This window comes from Atractosteus spatula, chromosome 2, assembly GCF_055471065.1.
Source record: "Atractosteus spatula isolate fAtrSpa1 chromosome 2, fAtrSpa1.hap1, whole genome shotgun sequence".
In the NCBI taxonomy this organism is placed as follows: Eukaryota; Metazoa; Chordata; class Actinopteri; order Semionotiformes; family Lepisosteidae; genus Atractosteus; species Atractosteus spatula.
In genome coordinates, this window is record NC_142707.1 from 48,177,121 (window position 1) to 48,201,874 (window position 24,754).

The following is a 24,754-nucleotide window of genomic DNA, read 5'->3' on the forward strand; positions in this document are numbered from 1 at the left end:
TCTCCTGCCACCTCATCACATTTTCTCTTTCATCACTAGGTGTAGTGTTAATTTTGAATCGGTCTTGGGTTTCCCACCTCTCTTTCTGTCGTCTTATACTCAGCACTCGAGTTTTCAATCCAACATACTATGTACGTCACATTTCTCATACTCTGTTTTCTGGTCACTACTCTTCCACTGAATGACCCTGTTTGGCCAGGGACACTCCTTTATAAGAAACTGCGGTGTCCCTGACACAGACACAGCCAGTTTGTTGGTTCCTTTCTTCAGTCTTTTGACCACCCACCAGCCAGCAGCTAATTAGATACAGGGTATACTCTTGATTCACCCTGTGCTGTCGAGATCCTGCCCTCTGCCCTAGCCTGGCTACCTTGGCATTGCCTTCCTCTTACACATGCTCCCACATGCACTTCAGCACTTGTCTTGTAAGCTATTCAGTGGCGCATCTTATTGCAGCATCCGCCCGATCCATCCCTAGCAAGAGTTCCTGCCCTGTGAAACACCCTCTCTCCTTGCAGGCTGGAGCCCAGATGACGATTGAACCTCTTTCTTCCAGCTGGCCAGGATACGCATCCCAATTACAGCCAGCAGCATGGCTAATTCCACGCACAGGCTGTCCTCACAGTTCTCTTCCGTCTCATGGAATTCCTTTCACTCCAAGTGCTGTAGACTCTTTTAGCCTTTCCATGTCTAATTGTGCCACTCTTTTCACTGACCAGGTGGTTCAAAGCCTCACCATTTGCCCAGGGTGTTGAGCTAAGATGATGCCTTCCTCTCACTACATCACAGGCTGAGGAAGTATCAGCAGTGGACATGTAGTGTAAGGCCCGGGTCCTAAGGAAATGCTGTTTCTTTGTGGTTCAGAGATCAGCTGTCAAAATGGCAATTGTGGAAATAATGTTTCTTTCTCCTTGGTTTAGGGGAGTTCATGAGAAAAAAACTGAAAGTATTCAAAGCCTGTATCTCAGGCACTGATGAAAGTATTGAATTGTAATGAATGTTGTCATGTAGCTGATAGAAACAGCTGTCAGTGATTACTTGGGCTTGAAAACCCTGACTTCTTATACGCATCTAACTTATTGCTTGTCTTTTCTTTTCTCTTTCAACTATCCATAACCTCTTTTGATTTGGGGGCTCAGGTCTCATGAAAATTATATATTTTATACATTTTATTCTAATTACTGACTGTGTTTTGTTCCAGAATAATACCACTATTTTTGTACTATAGGTACTTTTTATTATTTACACAAAATTAAAGGATGAAAATTTTCTTCTGTTAACTTGAATAATATTTTGCAGAAAGTATTTTTAAATGTCACCTAGCAGATTTTAAAATGATCCTTATTTCTGGGAAGGGCATTTCGAAAATGTAGCTTCAGATCAAGAAATGCCATCAGTCTATTTTGGCTGCAAGCTGAGCATTTGCTTACCTTTAACAAATGGTTTTGTTCTAGATACTCTAAAGTTATATATAACAGAGGTGACTGTGAGACAGCTCTCTAAGGAAACTGAAAATGCCAACGTTAAAAACAGGTAATTAATTTTGCATTCAACTATTATTGCATTAAAGAGTTTTTTTCTTATTAGCAGAAATAAAATTAACAATCAAATAATGTTTTCATATTTGTATGAACTTTCTTCATGCATTTAAAAGAATATGTGTTATGCATATCCAATGTGAATTTCTAATTGAGGAAAACTGGCTTCATTTACCATTACCAGTCTGGGGTATTCCTTTCATTTTTTCTTCTAATTTTAACAGAGCATTGCCGTCACTGAGTGGTGCTGATTATTTTTATGACCTTAAAATGTTTCACAAAAGGAACCTGATCAAGCACTTTTTTATTTGGGTCTCAGGTTTTCATTCATTCTTTAGATTAATGATTTTATCTGCTAAACACATGAGTTCACAGCTCTTTTAGAAACACAGCATAACACCTTTATATTAAAAAGTGTAGAGAAATAATATTAGAGAAATATATATATATTTATATAGATATTTTCTATATATATATACATATTTATATACATATTTCCTTTAGATGTATTCTTTTCCATATATAAATTTAAGAAAATCTACAATGATTTATCATTTGAAATATGTTTTGTAGTGTATAATGTGTATATTCTATATTGTATGAAATAATTTCAGAGGACAATGTTTATTGTGGTTGACACACTGCTGTAAATGATTTTGTGATAATGCAGGGTAAACTAAACTTTGTTGTTGCTTGTTTTGGTGAAAAAGGTCCCTGTTTCTGGAAAATATTATAGCTGCCAGACTTGTGGAATTGTCTGCTAGGCAAAGTACATTTCGTTTCTCTCTCCAAGGACCCAGTGGAAAATCATATGTTTTGGTAAGGGCATGTTTACTGCTGAAGTGTTGTGCAGATGGTGATGAAGATTTGGATATGCTTCCATCAATTTACTCACAAGATGTCCATAGATTTATTTCACAAGTGAAAGCTGCTAACATAATAAATCAGTTGTGATTTGTGATGCCTTAACGTTGTGCAGAACACTTTACAATACAATACAATTACAGTATTTTTGAGAGATGTCTTAAAGCAGATGTTATCATCATTAAAATAAACACCAGTTCTTTTTCAATTAACTTTTATCTAGCCTTTATAAATAATTATTACAGAGAGATCTGGAATCTTCACACTGGAATATGCAAATTTCCCAATGTAATACTGTACCATGGAAGCTATAGCAACTTCCAAGACTAGAAACCTGCAGAATATTCTGACATGGTTAGGTTAAGAAAATGCCATGATCATATTTTAAAAAAATGATATTCACAGTACTTGTCTTTAGCAGATTATTGATATTTAAAACTTTCTAAGCCCTTACTATGTAAATGCAGTGTCTTTCATTTATATTCAAACCGTAGGTGAAAAAGGAAATAAATAGTATGTAATAGTTAGCTATGGATAGACTAATGTGTTTTGCCTAAAAATGTTATACTGTAATCTTAATAGCACTGGACTGAACAAAATCATGTTTTTCAAAAATTAATTCCAGAAAACATGAGTCACATTTATTCACACCTCAAAGTATTCCTTTAAATAAAACAACATTCTACATAACATAAGCATACATACAAAGTGGCACAGAAAATAAATGTTTTCAACTGACCATCTCAATCTTTAGACTTGGTCAAATTAACCATTTGTTCTTCAAACTCATGAAGCCAGGTTATAAAAGGAAAACAAAGGCCCTAGAGCAATTTTTCCTGTTGGAATAGTCAAAAATCCCTCTCAGAAATACCAGTACCAACTCGGACACTAAAGGAGGCATTTCCTGCAGAGGACAATTTGCAAAATACTAACTACAGGAAAGTGAATAAATGTGATCCTCCTGTTTTCTGGATTTTAATTATTTATAAGAAATATTCTTTGCTCTGTATAACGCTATTTAGATTATAGTACAACATTTTTAGATTGATGTTTCTTGTTGTATCATTGTGTGGATGACTACGTCTAGGGCACTATATGTGTTTTTACACAGCAAACAGTGAAGGAATAATTACTTTAAAGACTGATTGTTTTTATGCATTGAACTGAGTTTCTCTTTTTGTTTTTACAGCTCTGGCTTTTAAACACTGACACACTGCTCATTTCTTCCACAAAGACATCTGTCAACGGCAGTGCCTTTATTTCATCTGAAGACAATTCCTCAGCTCAACATAAATCACAGGCAGCCAGCAGTGCTGTTAAAGTTCTTTACCTTCCTTGCTCACAGGGCAAACACCAAGCGTAAGTGACATTTATAGTTTAATTCTAAAGAACAACAGACTGATGTAGTAAGCATCATGCCAAAGAATTCCTAGTTGTATTAAGTTGTTACTGATTCAGCGGTTAACAGTGCACAGCTTCAGTTTCAAAGGATGCTAGACAACTGTCTTCCACTGATTTCCACTTTAATGTCAAGGGACTTCAGCAATATATCAATTATTGGATTATTGTTTTGGGTGGTACAGTGGTTAGCATTGCTGCCTTGCAGTCCTGGGGACGTGGGTACTATTTCTGGGGTGCTAACTGCGTGCACTTTATATGTTCTCCCTGTTTGTGTGGGTTTTTGTCCGGGTGCTCCAGTTTCCTTTCACAGTCTAAAGACATGCTGTTAGGATACCTGGCTTCTGGGAAAACTGGCCCTGTTGTGATGGTGTGTGTTTGTGCTTGTGTGTAGGCATCCGGGTTATATGCTGCCTTGCCCCTGTTGCTTGCTGACTCCACTGCGACTTTGAATTGGATGAAGTAGTTAGAAAATGGAAGCATGGATATTATTATTTTGTTATAGTTCATAATAATAACACTGTGCATTAGTACAACACTGAACGTATTCTGTTCTGTGTTGCTAAAACCCTGACTGCTGAGCTTTGAGTCCCTTTGGACTCATTTAACATTTGCTCAGAGCTGGCTTTATTGGGGAATGTGATATGTTTGCTCTTTAGTATAATGTTCTTTCATACAAGTACAATAAATGCATTATGAATGTCAACAGAGAAATAATAATAATAATTGCTTACACTTATATAGCGCTTTTCTGGACACTCCACTCAAAGCGCTTTACAGGTAATGGGGACTCCCCTCCACCACCACCAGTGTGCAGCATCCACCTGGATGATGCAACAGCAGCCATAGTGCGCCAGAACGCTCCCCACACACCAGCTCTCAGTGGGGAGGAGAACAGAGTAATGAAGCCAATTCATAGATGGGGATTATTAGGAGGCCATGATTGGTAAGGGCCAATGGGAAAGTTGGTCAGGAAATGCGAAAGATTATATAACACAAATACTTATTATGTTTTCATTGCCAGTATTTTTCTTTAATCTGAAGCTCCACTTCATCTCTCTTTTATTTTTGGCAAACAATGGGGAATTGTGTTTGTTTCAGAAGTCAAATGCTGGTTTTTCATGCAAATACAAAAAAATAGGTGCTTTGTTTCTCAGGACTAGACTTCCTTCACTCGACATTAGAGTCTTCAGTTTGAGTGACTTTGCGTCGCCTAGCTCTCTGTTGTCTCATCTTACACTGTTGAGTTTTAAATTCTCTCTTTCTCTTCACTGTTCCTCTCCCAGCTGATCTCATTTGGCCAGGAATGCTTCTCTATACCAAACCCTGGCACAGCATTAGCTGGTTTGCCGTTTCCTCCTTCACTCCTTCAACCACCTGTTTTCCCTGTTTAAACTCTGTGGACTTTATTGTCTGTGTGCTGGCTTAATGCTTACCAACCTGATAATCTATACAGGGTTTATTTTTTTTTCTCCATTTGATTGTAAGCTTGGTGCAATACAACGGACATAGACTAGATGTCATGCTTTCTTTCGACATGCACATTAGCTGCACTCTTATGGTGGCATTGAAAATGCGGTTGTAAAATAATTAAATTAAGTAGCCTTCTATTAGTAAAAGCCCTTCTATAAGATTCCTTATATATAAGTACCCTTCTATAAGATTTATGTTTTATTACTGCAGTGTCCATAATGGAACCTCAGTGATTGTGGTTTCTGAACAAAACACATTTCTGAAAAACAAAACAACCTTTTTTCCTTACCTTGGTATGGGTCAAATTGGATAATAAAATGTCAAGTTTGTGCCAAAAAAGACCAAACACAAGAGTTAAACATGAAAAAGTACAGTGGAAGAGTGACCCGAGCATGTTTCTAACAATTATACAGATTGACATACAGTAATGCTGCTATGTACAGAACAAGAAGAAACAGGCTCTTCTTAAACATCCAACTCTTGTAGATCACGTGTAATAGAAATATAATGCCAAAGAATGAAAGGCACCCTTTAATAGTAACTTGAATTCATTTAGAACAATCCTAAAAAATCTACTGTGGCAGTTATTAAAGCTTCGCTTATTAAAGCTAAAGATATGTTTTTTTTTACTACAAAATGTTTTGACTGATATCAGGACAGATGTTTTTTTTTTATTAATGTGGAATTCCCCTAAACTCCATGTACTAGTATTGTAATACATCGTCACACTTTAATTCATAACTCAATACTTTCAAACATTTGGCTTGCATTGCATCTGTACTGCACATTTTCATGTAACTGATTATCAGCCAAGTGACTCAAGAACATTTCTGTAATCCTCTGTACAAAAATAAGATGCCAAGATGTGGATTGCCAAACCAATAACTTTGGTTGTGCAGCTTCAGCTACAATTCACCCTTTTGTCCGTTCAATTGCGGTTTATAATAATCGTGCTCAAATGGTACTTGAGGAAAAACTCGAGAGCAAATGGCTGATTGTTGATTGTCATTATGTTGTAATGCCTGTTTAAAAAATTCATTTTGAGTGGCTGGAAGACAGTGAAGAGAGCACAATGGTTTCACAACTGCTGTTTCATTCTGTCTGTGCATTCATGATTAGCATATTTCCATGTAATGACAGACAATATATGTCATAGCATTTCACAGGGTTTGACTCTCACATTACTTTCACACTGAACCAGAATATCGGGATGGAATCCTTTCTGAGCTACAAGCCTCAACCCACTCGCGTAAACTTGATATTACCGTCAGCTGTTTCCCCTCTGCCACACCTTTTTCTTTGTTGTTACTTTTCCACTTTAAGTGTTACTCTCATGCATGACTTTTAATTCAACTAAAGCAAATGAAGCCTGTTGACAGAGCAGCTTTGTGGTCTGTTGGGATGGATGTTGAAGATGGGTCTGTGCTTTTAGCCTAATTCAGTATGTATTGTTGCAGCACTGTCATGATGGATGTCTAGGCTCTCCATTCACATCTGTACAGAATAGCTCAGCCCTCTTGAGAGCCCTGTGTCTGTGGCTTATTTTGGACGAGCTCTCCCTTAATTAATCGAACTAATAATTTGCTCAACCTAAATCTCCTAAATCTGCTTCACTTTATTAACATTAGGTAAGTACAGGATTATGGATATTTATTATCTCCATTTACTTTTACCATAGCAGAGTTGACTTGCAATCTCAAATAGATCAGTAGTTGATAAAAAGCTAAAATTAAACAAATAGTTTAACCTTCTTCTTATCTAATCATTTTGCTTCTTTGGTAAGCAAAGCTCAGTATGTATTAAATTACTTGAAGGTTCCTGGTCCAGAAGAACCTCCAGTGTTTCTGTTTTGTTTTATCTAAGCTCTTGGTTGCTTTTTGAAACCAGAATTTACAGTATGAACATGAGTATTTTTCAGATGATTAAGAAGGTTGTTACACCTTTATTGATAAATCTTATTCATATCTATCCACCCCTCTTCCTATGTATTGAATAAATAGTATATTAATTTGGGAAATCCTAGGCAAGCAGCATTTGAAAGGGGAAGCGATGAACTCAAGGTTACAACTGAAATCATAAAACATTATGAAAAAGTAGAGAATGAAAGTATTGAACCCACAGTGTATTTAATATTTGACCACTAATGTGAAAACCTGGAGTCTATTTGGAGTCTACCCAAAGCTGGATAGGAAAAGAGATTATTTTTGCTTCTGTAGTTGTGGATCTTGTGGAATAACAATGAATAGGCAAGTAGTGGTTATAGTCCTTCTTGTTCATGCACAGTGTCCTTATATTGAAACTTTCAGCCACCAACCAGCAGTCAGTTAGAAACTCAATATGTGATAGTGGGTTTCCATTGTGTAGCAGGCACAGGCATCGTGACAAACAGAAATTCCCAAATGTCCCGGGTTCAAATTTTTAATCCGAGATGAAAGTTGCAGCCCCTCTGACTGAGCCTGACTGAAGTACCCAAATATCAGAAGTAACATAAAGGAATCCACATCCCTTGGATGTAGTTGTGCAGGGAGTTTCGAGAACACTTCCCACTTATTTCTCAGATTTCAAGTGCTGCATTCTTAAAACCTTGTGTGGATTCATGGGAGGTGTGTTTGGCATGGAGGAGGAGCTCTTGATTGAGAGAGAGAGGCACGTTGCCGCAGTAACCTACGGCTGAGAAGAGTGATTGGTAACGAACCTCAGCTGTGGCAGTGGTTTGTGGGAGAACGCGCCGGACACTTCCCTGAGAAGAGGTCAAGCAGGCCTCAGTCCTGAGCTGGCTGCAGGAGAGAGTGGACGAGGGAGATTAGGTCTCCCTTATGCGGAGGCTCGGCAGTGTGAGAGCCAGGCTGAAGCAGGACGCTGTTAATCCATCACTTCCACCTTATGAGGGCAAGATAGATGGCAGACTGGCGGCTGTAGCTACAACCCGGTGAGGGGGTGAATGTCTCAGTCAGGGCAGCAGTCTTGGAGGAGACTGTGAAAGAAGAAGCCCAGAAGGGACCGTGCAACAGGGAGCCAGGCAAGAGTGCAGATTTAAAGGGGCAACAGCCTGCAATGGTGTGAGAGCAGGGCTGTCTGTGTGTCCATTGTATATATGGGTTGTTAGTGAGTTAGTGTGTGAGTACCAGAGAGTTGGGTGTGGTAGAGGGACCCTCCCCCGGGTGATAAGGGATATCGGGGGAGAGAGTAAGGTCAGTCTGGCTGCCGGCCTCTGGTGAGGCTGCAGTGGTGATCAGGCATATGGAAGATGCACCGGCAGCTGCGGTGTGAGAAGGCAGTGGTGGCTGGGCACGGGTTCAAGTGGCACCAGCAGCTGCAACTACACAACCTCAGACGCAAGAGTGAGGCACCAGGGAGGTTGTGCGTGAATCTTAGCGAGGGAGAGTGTGTGAGGATGTGCGGTATTGAGGCTCGGAAATGTAGCTAGTGTGTGAGTCTCAGCCTGGTGGCGTCGGGTAGTGGCAGTCCCAGGGCTGTCTGATGAGAGAGCCAGTGGCCATCATGGAGTGGGAGCAGGGGGCTCTGTGCTGGTGGGTAGGAGCAGGGAAGCTTCTAGCAAGAGTGTCATCAGGGTGAAGCTCGTCGAGCCCGGATAACTGCAAGCGAACAGTATTAAACATTCCTGTAACTGACAAGATTTTCTAAAGATATCTTGTCTAGTATCATACCCACATGCAGGAAGACCTAAAAAAAGATTAGCTGTATGTCACTTTTAATACGTTTAAGTCATCATAACACCTGTTCCACTGCAGCTCGAAGAGATATCTTTGTAACATACACCTTCTGGAGGCTAAATAAGTTTCCAAAATATCCAACATAATACCAAACCACAAGTAAAATGGCCATAGAGCCTTTAAAATCTCTTTTAAGGGATTTACCTGATGGTGTAAAAGATGCATGTAATGTATGAAAGGAAGAAGCCCAGAAGAGTCCATCTTCATTATTTATCCTATATGTTCTTGCACGTTGACTACATACCTTAATGAGCCCAGAATGACCTATCCCTTCTATTAGAACTGGATTCAGCTTAGTTTACCAGTGTATGGATCAGAGTGACAAAACAGGTGGAGCAGCAATTAATCTCAGGTGTGAAACTGGCACGATCTGTTTTGCACTTCCTAAGTGTCCTCCCTGCCCCTCCTGCCTCCTCCCCTCTCCCAGCTTTTGTTCTTCTGTGCTATTTAATCTCTGCTGTCTGCCCTGTCTTCTTTCTCACACCTGAAGAAGGCTTCACAGCCGAAACGTTGTGTTTTCTCTCTTCTCTTTTCAGCATGGAATAAACCTATTACTTGTTCACCTGCATACTAGCTCGTCTTCTAACAGTGGATACTGGTGTAAAAAAGGCATGTAGGTCATTATTGAAGATTTGCCACAGTTGTAAGGAATGTGCTGGATAGAAACTGTCTTGCAGCTGTGACAAGAACCTCTCATCCATTTAAAAATTATAATTGGAATATAATGGTACACCAATAATCTTGCCTGTTGACACTTAGGAATACCAGTCTGATTGCTGCTTATCGGCCTAAAATTTGCAATTCATTAATTCCAAATATTTGGGAGCTTTCACTGATGTATAATTAATAAGTATCATTTGCACAGTACTGATTTAACACTGTAGAGTCAATAAAGGAGAAAAATAAGTAGGTTCCATCTGTGAATGCAATTGTCTTCAATTATTTTGCTTGTTTGGACATTAATCTCATGCTGGGAAATAAATTACTTTTGAGCAAACTTCCTGCTTAAAAGAATGTTACAAGAGGAAACTATATACTAGATTTGTATATTTTAAGTTATTAGTTACATATATACAAACTAGGATTTCTAAAATAATTCTGAAAAAAGGGCTTATTTATAATGTAGACATCGTGGTGTGTAGAGCCTTCCTAAAAAGAAGTATGAACTGTACGCACTCAAGTCATTTGCAAAGTTTATGCTCTGTGGGATCTCAATTGCTTAATCAACATCCTACCTCTTTATCTAAGAAAAATGCAATTTTATAGTTTTATTTAAAGTAAACTACATTAATTAAACAATGCACTTTTAAAAAATAAATGTAAAATGAGAACAAAAGATAATTTATTTTAAATTCACTTTTGTGGTACATCTAAGGGGTTTGACTAATAAAGACGGTAGTCAACTACAAGAAATCAAATTACTTCATCATCTCGATTTCTTTCAGTTTAATTCACAAATAAACACCACTAATCAACATCTTTCCCTTGTGAAAATTTCTTCATTTAGTTAATTGCGATTAACTTGGATCCAAGCAATAGACACTTCCACATCAGTGATAGTGAGATAGGACACTGGTTTAATCAGAGGAAGGTTGATTTCCCCCCTGCAAGATTTAATGGTAGGAATGCAGACTTTGACCAGTTCATATTTTTTAAATGGATAGAACAATGAAATCATCAAATGTAGATACAGTATGTTAAGGATTGGGAGGCATTGTCTGCAAGCAGTAATATATTATATGCGGGAAGTGATGTGCACATAATTTCCACATATTCTGCTCGATTTTCCAAAGACAAAGTGAACAACAAAGGCATCCCAAGTGCCCCCAGTAACAGGAAACCTGAAAGAACATTTCTTCCGAGTCAGCATAATTACTGAAGGGTTGGCATATGTTAACCATATTAATGAAATCTGAGACCATGCCCAGTTAATCTAGAACCGACCACAAGTATTCCCACTCAAGCCTTCCAGGAATCTAATTAAAGAACGGTGCAGGGGGAGACAATGTTTAAGTCAGGAGTATAATGTGGAGCAGGCAGTGAACTTTATTAGAGACCAGCTACCTTTTAATGAAACCCACCTGATCACGGTGAACGGATCTGGACACGGAGACCTCCTGTCGGCGTGAAAGCACCAGAGCGTATAACTTGGCAAGTGAGCCAATCATTGACATGGGCATGATAAGTTGTACGAAGAATGACCTGTGTTTTTTGCAATAACGGGGATATAATGACTACATTAAAATCCATCTGAGAAGAACTTGCCTCAAGGTTGGCCATATGGTTCATGTTAAGCAAAGGAGGAACTGATTGGATCTAAGGGATTGCCATCAATGTTGGGTTAAAAACTCTCTTTGAAGTAATTTACCATCCACATCACTACTCCCTATATTTAATATGTTTACGCCATTGCATTTCAAGGTTTGAACACAGTAATGTAGTGTATTGTATTGTCCAAAGGGGTTACATGGGTAGAGCCATTCTTCAAGATAAAAGATATAATAAAAAAGAGACCAGTCTTAATGAACACTGAAGTTGCATAAGGTGAAAAGAGGAAGAAAATCATGATTTTCAATTCTTGAAACTGTTGCCAGTTGGACTGAGTGAAGAATTAATTTTAATTTGATGTATAAGATAGCTTAAAAAAGTATAAGGTCTTTTATAAGATACTTATCACAAGTTTAATAACTAGTTTTGACTGTGCTGTTGAAGGATGGTGGTTTATTAATTTAAGTTGTTAAATTAACCTGAAATAACATTTTTAAAAGCAAATGGGAAAAATCCTTCCGAAAAAGTACAAAAGGGCTGAATGGGTTATTTTGGCTGCAGGTATTTGTGATTTCTCAAATTGGAAAATAAAGCACAACAGAAACTTTTAAAGAATCTGGTGGGTTGCTAGTGTGTGTGGCCAGTGTTAACATTTGGGTTGCAGATTTCTTTTGGGATTCTGTCATTGTCTCTGAGCCCTAATGTAGATTGCACAAGCTCTCACAAGAACTCTGGCAGTAGGAGGATCTGTGTTGTCTTGCAGGAATCTTTTCCAGTCAGGCTGAGCCCACAGGAACAGCAGAAGTTGATTAGTGTATCACCATGCAGTCAGGTTTCCATTGATCAGTGCAGATGATGTTTTGTAGAGACCTCACACTTAGACCTGTTTTTTCCTACACAACAGTAATTAGTGTACTGTTCTACAGCACATGTTTGTGTCTTTTCCTTGTGAAAAGAAACAAATCAGGCTGCTCTACACAAAAGTTTGATTAATGGCTAAAGAGTACTTGGCTCCATTGCTGGTAAGGACACATGATGAATTATTCAAAGCTTCAACGTAACAGAGGTACAAAGGTGTGTTCTTTATTGATCACAAGGCTTGACTTTAAGTAGGTTAAATCAGCTCACCACTTACTGTATAACCTACTTTTATTTCATTTGCAATGGCACAACAACACTTATTCCTCTATACCACATACTGTTGCTAAGATCTGTAATGTTTGCCTGGAACCTACATTTATAGTGTATTGTGCTTGTAAAACAACATGCTGTATTACTTTGTTTCCCTATTGCACATTTAGACCATATCACCAAATGACATATCATCCACTCAATACCACATCCAGGGAAATAATGACTGAAACGAGTCTTCATCATTTATGAAGTTAAGTGGAAATAATTAAATATAAGTTAAAATAAAGAATCAGTGTAGTTTTTCTTCATCTACAAAGAAAGATATGAAGTTTGAGATTATGGATTAATTCTGCAATTTCCCCTCACGGGATCAATAAAGTATCTATCTAATTCAGTTCATGAGAGCTTAGCCTGGTACTCACTTACAGCTATATTTTTCAGGGTATAAAGCATAATTGGTAAGTAAACATATTGTCAAATTGGACAGTTAATTACACTGAATTACCACAAGGTCATTGTATTAGTTGATTGGGTCGTAAAATAACAGTGACAAATTTAGTTATTTATAAACAAACATCTCACTTAACATAAGGTGAAATCATTTATTAATTAAAAACTAATGGAAAATAAGACAATGATATAACATTTTAAAAATTCTTAAATCAAGGCTGTCAGCTAAATAATTAACCTTGGAATGATAATGGAAAATTAGGAATTTTTGGAAATTGAATCAATACAGCCATCTGAAATTACCACCAAAATGCAGACTTCAAGCACAGCCTTGCATCGTTAACGCATTTACAATGGCCTGATGTTTACCATATTGCATTCAACTCAAGTTTTTGTGAGGCAGCAGCAGTTAGGCCTATGGGCAGGGTTCACTTCTCAGCTTGTCTCTGCATATCTAACACACAAAGCAGGTGCCCTTGGCGATATTACTGTATCAGTGTCGTAACACAGCATTTCCCTGGTTCTCTGCCTTTGTCCAACCGCATTGCCCCTGTTTAATGATGTCACAGGCCTAGTTTGACAGGGGTGTGTCTTTGCACAAAAAAGGTGGGAAGAAAAATTGACACTGAGACCTGTGCACACCTGTGCAACCTCAGCGACCGAGCCATCATTAGTCTTTGTATCTTGTGTTTTTTATCTCCTCATATGGAGATTTCTGAAAATGGTAAAAAAAATTAAACTCTGTAACCAAAATTGTGTGAATGAAGAGTAGTGAAAAAAGTTCTGTATCTAAGCAAAGGGAAATGGAAACACGTAATTGCTTTTTAAGAGCAATAGCAATCATTGTAGGAGCATTTTTCTGTATATGTAAGAAATATTATACAACGTTTTTGATGATTTTTGTCAGGTTGCAAAATTTTAACCTTGTCTTTAGACAATTCTGTCTCAAGAAACAATTTTTCTGTTTCTAAAAACTGGTGATGCTGATCACCAGTTCACCTAGAGCCCTAATAATACACATTTATCACCCATCCCTCGGTTTGCAAAGGTATTTTATGCCTTAAAAACTATTCATAAAACAAACATTTTCATAACAGAAATTAAATTACAGTAATTTGTGTGTAAGAGCTCACAACTGATTTTGCAAAGTATAGAAAAATGTCCAGTATTTCTGTTACCTTAGGATTTGTGAATTGTCAAACTAAGACAAGGTATATTTATGATCATTAGTCAATTTAATTTCGTAGTTAACAAGACAAAAGATGTAAAAGTTTCTCTTACGAAGAAAGCCAAGTTCATACCAAACCCTACACAGGCATACAGATCAAACTGTACTTTAGAATGTTTTGTGTGTATGATCTTCATGAGGTGACGTCAGGCTGCACATGTACTCATTGATATTTTAGGATTTATGGAATTGTAATGAAAATGATTGCTCAGGTAACTCGTCAGATTTTTAAAAAATGATTATTTAAAGTAACAGATATCATTGTAAGTAAAAAGAAACTATTTATGTTGGAAGTATTGATGCAGTAACAAGTACAGTACTTCTGATACAGAGCCAATAGTATTCATAATTCTTCAGTCCCTTTACCATCTAAATTGTTTTTCTTTTAAAAATTAACCTAATTTGTTTGATATACTGTATACGCATTTAATGTGACAGTTTCTGTTAATGCAGGAAGTAACATGTCTCCCATGTGTTTCTTCATATGCTGTTAATTCTTTGAAGAATAATGTATTATAATGCTTCATTTCCTTGCAGGTCAATTGATTTTTTTTCAGATTTGTTTCCAGCAGCACTGTAATTAACAAAAATGAGGGTTAGTGATGTAGAACCAAGGGAAATGTTAAACTTTTGAGTAAAGAATTTGATTTTCACTTGCTTTGTCAGATTATCCTCACAGAAAGGCATTGATTAAGGTGTCTGTTAACCTTTATAACGAATATAGAAAGTACAATTAAGGTTCAGGAATATTAGATAATGGAGATTTAGTCTATGAAGCTAGAACATTTATCAATAGGACAGCAATTTCACAATCCCTACTCCACATTTCCCTGTGTCTTAGATTTTTATTAAATATGAAACCTATAAACAAATAATTTCCCAGGTGTTTTGTTGTGTTAAAAGGAGCTGTGTCCTTTTTTATATGGTTAAGCAACTGTGCCTGTCTTATCACAGCTGTGAGTCCCCTAAAATCTTCATGTATGTGACCATTTCTTAATGCAGTTATGCCCTCTTATTGGGAATTGGAAATATATTTGAATATGTAACATAATTATGTGTTTTTCAAAAATGTTTTGATGTGGACTCAAAGTATATGAAGGAATTCCTATAGAATGAATTTTACTATACATATATGTACTGTATATACAGTACACTATTTTTTTCAAATAAAACATTGAAATGCAGAAGATGTAATTAAGAGTGTCTTATGAAAAAGCCTCAGAGACATGTTGGTAGTATTTATTTCTACTGTGCAGAATATGTTCTAAATTTCATTAACAGCACACGTATACATCCAGTATAACATGTTCATTGCAGAGTTATAGATGCCTGGGATAAAGATATTGGTGTACATCCTTTAACCCTGCCTGTGAAGACCTGTCATGATGTGATGCAACTACTATCAGCCAGCAATGAAACTCTCCCATTTTCAATGCGCACAATGAATACCTTCAAGGTAAGTACAGTTTTTTTTAGAAGTTCTACACTTCCTTGACCTTACACTATGTGCGCCAGTATTGCATCTGTATGCCCCTTTTTAATGAATACTATTCATTAAGTACTATTATAATAAGAATATAAATAAATTATTTTTTTCTTGTCTCAGTTTAAAAATAATAATCTGCTGTGCAAAGGTATTTTCATGTGTTATATACAGCATGTTTAAAAATGTGATGACAGTATATTTTTAGGTCTTGTATATCAGTGTTTAAGACACAGTTAATGAGGTGCCAAATAAAATTGGCTGTTTTTTGTGCAGTTTCAGCTATTAATGTGTTTTCATGCTGACATCCCTATGCTTTTTTTATTCTTATCCTCAACTCAGAACGGTTTAAAGGTAATTAGAAACTTACTGCCTTTTATGTTCATAACCTGTCATTATGTTCAGAAAGGTGGAGGCATATGATTGCAATTAACAGCATACCCATGAAAAGACATCTCAGGTGTTGTATTATAGAAATCATTTCTCTTCCTTAAAATTGCAACTTAATTTGGGTTTATGCCTATCTAACCATTAGACATTTTCAGGAATGCAATCTCTATATTATTATATGTCTTTACAGTTTCTCTGAAAAAATATTCTTTTCAAATATTTATAAGTGGTGTTAATTAACCATAAGCTTTCATTCAACTGTCAATTTAAAAACCCATTTTGCAAAATGATAAAATGTCTCCTGATTCTTTACTAAATAGCAGATAGACTATTTTATTTTTTTCTCTACACATCACCTGAAGACATCTCTGCTTTCACCAAACACAATAATTATTCTGCACCTGCAAACTGCTGCTTAAGTGAATTTTTCTGTCCTGAAGGGAATTTACAAATGAATCCTTGGTAAAAATTGACTTGACTGTATTGATCTGTGCCTTGTTGAATGTTACTTACACACTGGGGTCAAAGCATTTCGGCTAAAACTCTAGCAAACTCACAGTTACTGTTTGGATTTTATTTGTTATTGCTGTGCTTGAAATGTTTTAAAATACATCCCCTCTGCTGTATGGATTAGGTGTGTTATTTTTTTTAGATTTATAATGCTTACTAATCAATAATCTCAGTATTATTTAAAAGTAATGTAAATGTTATGAAAATGGTGAAGGAAGGTCTTTTTAAGCCATCTATCTTCCACAAGACAGCATGGTGATGTAGCAGTTTGCCCTGCTGTCTCACAACCCTTGGGTCTGAGGTTCAATCCCGCCCCGGGGCATCTTCTTTTTGGAATCTGCCTGTCTCTCCATGTCCGAGTGGGTTTTCTTAGGGCATTCCAATTTTGTCCCACAGTCCAAGCACATGCTAATATGGTTAATTAACATATTACAGAGAAGACACTGCTGCTATGGAATCAGTCCAGAGAAGGTACTTTTTAGGGATTAAGGGAATGTCCTATACTGACGCTCTGAAGGAAATTCACCTTTGCAGTTCTGAACATAGAGGATGATGAGGAGTTTTCAAAATCCTGGCATTGACAAAGTCAGCTCAGAGGGCTTCTTCAAAGAAATCAATGGATAGAAGGTTCCCTAAGAACTGTGGGAATAAGGTGTGTCTTACAAATACTGCAAAACATGAAGGGTAACTAAACACAGCGATATAGTACCATTTCTTGTGTCCCAAGATTGTATTAAAATAATTTTGTCTTAAAGTCCACAGCTTTATGAGACCACACATTTTCGACATGATTTAATGAAAAGAAAAACTCATAGTGAAGAGCTTCAAACTGATGAATATATACAGTATCTTGCAAATGTATTCATGGATTCAAAGCTCATGGACAGAGCTACACTGAGTGGCTTAACAAGAAGAAAATGATTGTCTTTGAGTGGCGCACGGTAGAAGATTGGTCACCTCCCAGTATGTAAAATTGGTAGAAACTGAACGAAACACACTCAGTTGTAATTGCTGCCAACTTATTCCCACAAGTATTGACTCAAGAGTGGTGAATACTTTTGCAATGAACATATTGAAGTTTAGATTATTGTTGGCAGTTGTTGGTGACTGTTACCTTTTTTTCACTTAGAAAAATGTTTAGTTCAAGTGAAAACATTCACTTAAAATGTTGTATTGTTTGTGATTAAAGAAAATGAGACATTATGGAAAGGTGCAGAATAGGTTTGCAGAGCATTCTATAATGGTGACAAACAAAAAGATATTGTAAATAGTGGTAAGCAGTTTTTTACACATTTCAAGAGCTTCTTGACTAAGCCTAAACAGGCTTGCATACAATTATGTAAGCTTCAGTGCTGCAACCTAAAGAGAAAATAGCTTTGACGCTTTCATACAAACTGCAGTAAAATAAGAAACATAAAAGAATACCTAAAACAGTTACTCATAGTGAACTAAAATGTTTTTCATACTTAATTACCAGTTTACATGTAAAGATTTCTTCTCTACCAGACATTCTCAGGAATTGCTGTTTAACGACACCGTATTTTTCCACGTGATAAGCATAGACATACAGTAATGAAATATTCTAGCATGCATATCTTACTTGTAACTTGCTGTACAATGGATGGCTTGCATATACACTGGTGAAAGCTAACAAACTAATAACACAAGTTGTGACGTTGTCGTCAACACTTTTCTAGGTCACCTCAGCTATTAAACTACCACAAGAGAAAAAGGAGCCGAACCTTTATTAAATTGTTTTCTTAGAACAGGTTTTAGAATTTTTAATGATGTGATTCATTGTATTAATTGTACTTTACAAGCTGCTGCTTTTGGAAGGTGTTCAAGGTATTCAAATTAAAAATATGAACAATACTCAAATAAAATCTGCAGTATGTTTAGCAGTAAAGGACACCTCCATTGCATGGTTCAGTAGCTACAAGCATTGGTAAAGCCTTTATTTTTGGCATTTAGATAGCTTGACCCGGCTTCAGTTTATCAAGTTTTTCAATCAAAGGCTACACATTATTAAAATATACCTTACCAAGAGCCATTTGCGCCTCATAGTAATCTTTCAGGAAACATTTTGCCAGTAGAAAGTAATAGTGAGAGCTCTTACTATGGGAAAGCGTATTTCAATAAATCCATCCTTCTTCTAACTGCTTTATCCAATTCAGTGGCCTAGCGCCTATCCTAGGAAGCATCGGGTGCAAGGCATGATTCATCCAAGACGGTGACGCCAGTCCATCGTAGGGCACACATAGACACAAACACGCACACACTCACACCAGGGAAAATTTTACCGAAGCCAATTAACCTGCCACTGTGTCTTTGGACTGGAGAGAAAAGCCATCTGAACACAGGAAGAACACGATCTTATTCATGTTCAAGAAGAAACGCTGGTTAATAACAGAATCTTGAGTTTTCACAACAATTTCATTGCAAATGCAAATGAACCAAACCAGTTTCAGATAAAGGAGTGAGACCATGAGATTTGGTTAGAAAGTGAGACTGACGGCCGGTGCATGAGACTGGAGGACCTTGCAGCTATGTTCCACGGCGGCCGCTAGCTGGTAAATGATCCTGCTGTGTACTACTATGAAACGGTATTTCAATATGGATTCTTGTGTAAGTTTTGTCAGCGTTCACACATCTATCTGGCCTGTCTACAACTGGGGAAAACCATTAGTGATTTTCCAAGTCTTATGATTGTTTCCATTATCTTACACGTACAAGTAATAGAAGTCAGACTTGAATTGGCCTGTAATTCATTGGTTCAGTTTTTTTAATCTTTTTATATGGATGATTACTACATTAGCAATTCTCCATTCAGTGGAACAAGTAAAGGTTTATTTCATGCTGAAAAGCGAAGGAAAGAAACACAGCATTTCGGTTGTGGAGCCTTCTTCGGTTGTCTCTCCATTCAATGGATACTACCTATGTCCTAAATGATTGTTGGAACAGTCTCTTCTCAACTTTGCCTTCTTATTTCTGACTAAACAGCTCTTAATAGGTAATCAGCTGATGGTGAACAGACACGTGAGGTAATGACACTGTATCAGACATCTCCCACTGTGGGTCAGTGTCCACTTGGTTATATTTCAGCTAGCACACCTGAATTGGGGCAGTCCTGAAACTCACTAATTAGCACAGGTTTCATACCAATTACGATTACCAATTATGATTTTAAAGAGCTGAAAGCAAATTTAAAAAGAGCTCAAATAGAAAATTGAAATGAATTGTAATGTAGTTAAGACCTTGCCTGAAGCAAAGACAAGAAGACACTGGGGATATACAGTAAAGGACCAGGATTGAGAATCACTGCTTTAAAAGATTCTCTCATTAACATTCTGTAATCAGTAGTGAATAGTCAGCTTTAACCTTTGGATCTGAAGTAATTCTCAGTATTAATTGTGCCTTGATGAAATACAGTGAACCCCATCGTAGACTGAAGAGCCTTTCCAGCATTATCCCATTAAGAATTAAGGCAATAATATTTTATCCACTAGTATAGATGACCTGAATTTCCATTTCCTGTATTCTTCTGTTCTGATTTTATTGTACGGATATTGTTTTGGAATTTAAATTCTGTTTCATGCAATCATATCTTTTGCACTACAAGAATAATCCTGTTTCCCAGCATGTGTAAAGGTGCCAGCTTGCATTACTTTTCAGTAATCTCTTAGCAGGCCAGCAACTCATGCTAACATCTCACTGGTTTTCTGTGATCCTGCTGTGTGCATTTTCCCACATACTTCATAAGACTTTCCATTTAATTAGATAGACAAGACAGAATAGGTGTAGCATCAGCTGTTATGCACTGTGCATATACAGTAGGATATATATATATCCCACCACACTTTTTGGGACGAAGAATTTTTCATGCAGCTGTGGAAACATACTGTTGATTAGTAACCTCTCCAAAAGTCTATTAATTCAAGCAGTTCTGTAATTCACTCAAAAAAATATTGGATAGCATAGTAATGGTTAAACTGAACTCCATCAATATGTGTGATCATTCAAAAGTGAACATAAGCGTTGGAAACATTTTCAGTAGACTGCTTAAAATATACTCTGAGTCTGCAGCAGATGGCAATTGGAACCAGTAGTGTCTGTTTAGATTTTAATGCTGCTCTGTATATATAAAAAGATAATGCACCAAATGTAGAAGCTGCAGTGCTATAACACTACAGATTCCAGTGATGAAATGCCTCATCACAATAAGCTCTCTGTTGCCTAATTGCCTTGATGTTGAACTGTCCACTGCTGTTAGCGTCTTTGGAGGACAAACAGAGGTTTCCATTTAATTTGGTGACATTATAGGTAGTGTGGATACCAACTTTGTATGGTTTGCAGGTTTACTGTTCTGTTTTAGACAACGTTATTATAGCTGTAGAACCAGCATTGTGTAATAATTAAACTTTGTATCGGTAGCTGTACTCCATGTGGCACATTTAGTCTGTGGAACACCATTAGTTTTAAAGCCTTAAGTTTTAGGGTTGTGCTTGCTAAACAAGTAATGAAGTAAATTGTGTGAGGAGCCAGATGTTCCTGCTGATACACCCATACATTTGTACAGGGAGCTTAGGTTACTTGCTAGGTTATTTATTTGTCAACAAATATTACTTGTGCTTTATTATTGTTTTGTATGGATCGTAGTTTGTGATAGCTCTGCAATGTCAGTGCACAAACAAAAAGCAGACAACACATTTAGTAACTACAGCCCAGTGTTAACCAGACAACAGTATGTCTTGACAATGATTTTGTTACCGTTTTTAATTAAGATATGGAATGGGCACTACTGGAGAAATAATGGAACTGGTGTTCATGTTCTTATTTTTCTTTTAAGTAATAATGTCCCTTTGGTTATTTTACTATTTTTGGCTTGTGATTTATATTGTGAATATATACTATAGTAACTTTCATCTGTTTATTGTGATTGATGAATAATGAGAAAAAACATTTTGTCTGTCTGGTTGAAGGTGGTATTAATTATAATATGAGGTAGTTCTTATTAAATTCAAATTAAATTAGTATTTCAAATTCAAAAAGACTTAGATAAAATTCAAAACTGAGCAAACATCTGGCAAATGAGGTTTCATGTAGACAAGTGTTAGGGTTTTATATGCAGGTAGTCCAAACAAGCTATATATACAAAGTTGACAGTAGATTAGAAAAGGCTACTTATTAAAAAGACTTAGGTATATAGGTTTTTATGTTGACACATCATTACATTTTTTAGACAATGTGGGGTAGGATAAAAGGTGGGAAATTGCTGCTGTGGACTCTGTAGATGAGCAATGAGATACATTAAACAGTTTAAAGAAATATCCCATAATGACAAGCTAAAGGAACTGAATCTTTTTAGTCTGGAATTGAGAAATGTAACTGTCAATTCTAAATGTATATTTAAAAACATGTTTTTATGCATTACTTCCCAATATATGTATATATTTTTAATTTTGTAATTGTTATGTAACACTTTATCTGACTCCCTTATGAATAAAACTTGGGGGATATATAGCCTTCTATTACAGGTATTGTGTGTGGAATTTTTATAGTTTGCAATAATTTGAATAGTGATGATTTTAAATGTTGGTGATATTTTTCTACTGAACTAAAAACAAAACAATTTCATATTTTGAAGGACCATTTGCACTGTTTCTGAGTGCTGACGGTTCAAGTCAGATAACTTTCTGCAGTTCACTAGCAAATCTCTGAAGATGTTATTTTTCCCCATACTATGGAGGAATATTTTCAATCCTACAAGCTATGTATGTCTACAGAGATATGCTTTTATGGAACTGGCCTCTTCAAACCTATTTTCGGACATGGTCTGTGCACTGGGAGCATTTAATCTTTATGTTTTCCAGTTGTAAACTGGAAAAGCCCCTGGGAGCTGTATCTTAGCTCTTTCCCCTTGGTATAGTTCACTTTGCAGAAACATAAATATATTTCAACATACATCATTGTTCTTAAAAATGGGACTTGGAAATATAGCTTGCCATGTAATAACTCCTGGATATTTTAGAGCATTTGGAAGGCCTACAAAATATTAAAACATATTGTCATTTAAAGCATTCCTAGTACTACGGGATGTTTACGGAATGACTAGGAGTCAAGGTATTAAGATACAGGATGTAGATGCATTTCACATTATAGGTTTAAATTTTCATTTTCAAAATTTCATTATAGGTTTTAAAAGTTTCATTGTACAATTAGAAGAAAAATGGATGCTTAATTGTTGGCTTTGGATTTTACATAGAGCAAGATAAAAAGCAGATTGCATTACAATAAATGATGTGATAAAAGCATTGTAGTAAACTGAGATAATACTGGAGCATTGTGCAGTAGTTAATGTGTGTAATTAGATGAGTTGAATTTTAGTCAAAGAGCAGTAAATTAGGAGCGAAAGAAAACTTGATTACAAAAAGGTTTATTTGGCGGCATCTTGTTTTGCGGTTTTGGAGCTAATAGCTTGTCGAAGTGAGGGTGAGGGGAAGATAGGTCCAGACACAAGTCTCCTGGAGGTGGCAGGAGGCAATGGTGGCCGATAACCAGCTTTGCTGCAGACAGTCGAGGGAGGTTGAGCAGATGGCAGTGAGATGGGACTGATATTCTGCTAGCAGAGGGAGACTAGAGAGACGGGACAGAGGCAGAAATGGGGTTGGGGAGGGAACTGGGAAGTAACTCGGGAGAGGACAGAATAATAGACACCTACAGGGGGTCTCGATCACAAATCAGGCAGATTTCTATCAATGCAATATCAGATCAACACTCATATACGGAATATATATGAAGACAAAAGACTTGATTTATGTTTTTTTTTCAGACTAACAATTAGGTTCAAGCCATACTGTATTTGTACTCCAATGAGGGCCAGTTCACCTGGGTTTTTCTTTGACACTGTTTCACTGCAGTTTATTTTTCATTATATATTTATATAGATTTATGAAATCTATTAAGGAACTGGTTTCTGCTTCATCATCCAGGAATAATGTTTTATAGCTTCACATAAAGGAGGTTTAGGGTGTAAATCAATGGTCCTAATGCAAACAAAGTTGAGGATGCAAATCATGTACATATCAATCAATACAATAAACACCCTTCTTATGTGCTAAGCGTAGTATGAACATTTTATATTTATTATCACACTGCAGTCAACTTCATTGCAGTTCAGAAGTGATTGGTTATTTGGTTATTTGGTATTCCTGGAACGGCTGTGCATTTTGAAACAGTTTAGTATCTTTCTTTGTAATTTATTGGTGAACATTTGTAAAAAGTGAAACAGTAAAAAGTCTCTGAGCAGCTACGAAGCGGTGACCTGAGAACTGCATATCAAACGCTTTCTAGAGGTGTTAGTCTGAGTCCTATCAAGGTTTTTTACATTTTTGTAATGTTTTCACATGTAGTAATCTAACAGGCATTTTATATTGTTTCAAAGCATATTAACTTTGCCTTGCCAAGTGCAGTAATAAGAAATATCTGGCTGTATGCATCAAAGATAAGTTTCTTGGAATGGGTTTAAGGAAGCTAAACATTGGCTTAAATAGTTGGCGTTAAGAAATTGTGTTTTGTGCTCTCATGATGTGCCAGATCTATCCTCCATATGCTGTTTGCTTTGCTTTCTCAACTTTTTAACTGTTTGTTGTCCTCGAAGGAGATATCTGTTTCACCTTCATGAACACAATTGTAACAGTGACCCCATGTTATTTTCTGATAATTTTCCCCTTGAGGATGTTCAGTATTCTCCCTGCTTTCTTCTTTGTTATCAGACAAAATTGCCTTGCACTGAAATCTAGCCTCACCTGCTAAATTTGTTCATACCTTAACCATCTGAGTCTTCTTTTCCATTATAATTATTTAATATCATTAGAATGTAATATAGTATAAATGTAAATGTCTGTTCCAACTTTATTTCACTTTACTTATTCCAGCGAATTTGGAATCGCTGTTTTCGCATGAAGTCGCCTTGCCAGTGCCCCTTACCTGACTTGAAAAAAGTTTAGACAGAAGGTTGTGTTCAGCAGTTTAAATTGAACATTGATTAGTAAAATAATCTGTAAAATAAAATGATTTCTTTTGCTTTGCTCTCCTAAAAAACAAGAAGCCAGTGCTTATCGAAACATAAACTAGTACATTCTAAAGATGTATACTTAAATCTTCTGATTTCTGCATTCCTAATGTAACAGTTTTCCAGGATTCAAATAAATTGCACTTGTTGTGTGTTTTAAATTCACTAAAGTGAGTGTGAGTCTGATATTACCATTAATAATGGACTGAGCTC

General features: G+C 36.6%; 1 protein-coding gene across 6 annotated transcripts in view; it reads left to right on the forward strand.

The window, feature by feature from the left end:
• The window catches only part of ube3d (ubiquitin protein ligase E3D), a 46,340-nt gene that overhangs the window by 16,525 nt on the left and 5,061 nt on the right, over window positions 1-24,754 (forward strand). For 5 of the 6 annotated variants that reach the window (XM_088909602.1, XM_088909601.1, XM_088909603.1 and 2 more), the window contains 4 exons: window positions 1,455-1,533; window positions 2,249-2,357; window positions 3,592-3,761; window positions 15,405-15,543. In XM_088909602.1, coding sequence (XP_088765728.1) covers window positions 1,455-1,533; window positions 2,249-2,357; window positions 3,592-3,761; window positions 15,405-15,543 — 497 coding nt within the window. Of the gene's footprint in view, window positions 1-518; window positions 1,534-2,248; window positions 2,358-3,591; window positions 3,762-15,404; window positions 15,544-24,754 lie in introns of all 6 variants that reach the window. The other variant, XR_016089241.1, reaches the window with a different exon arrangement.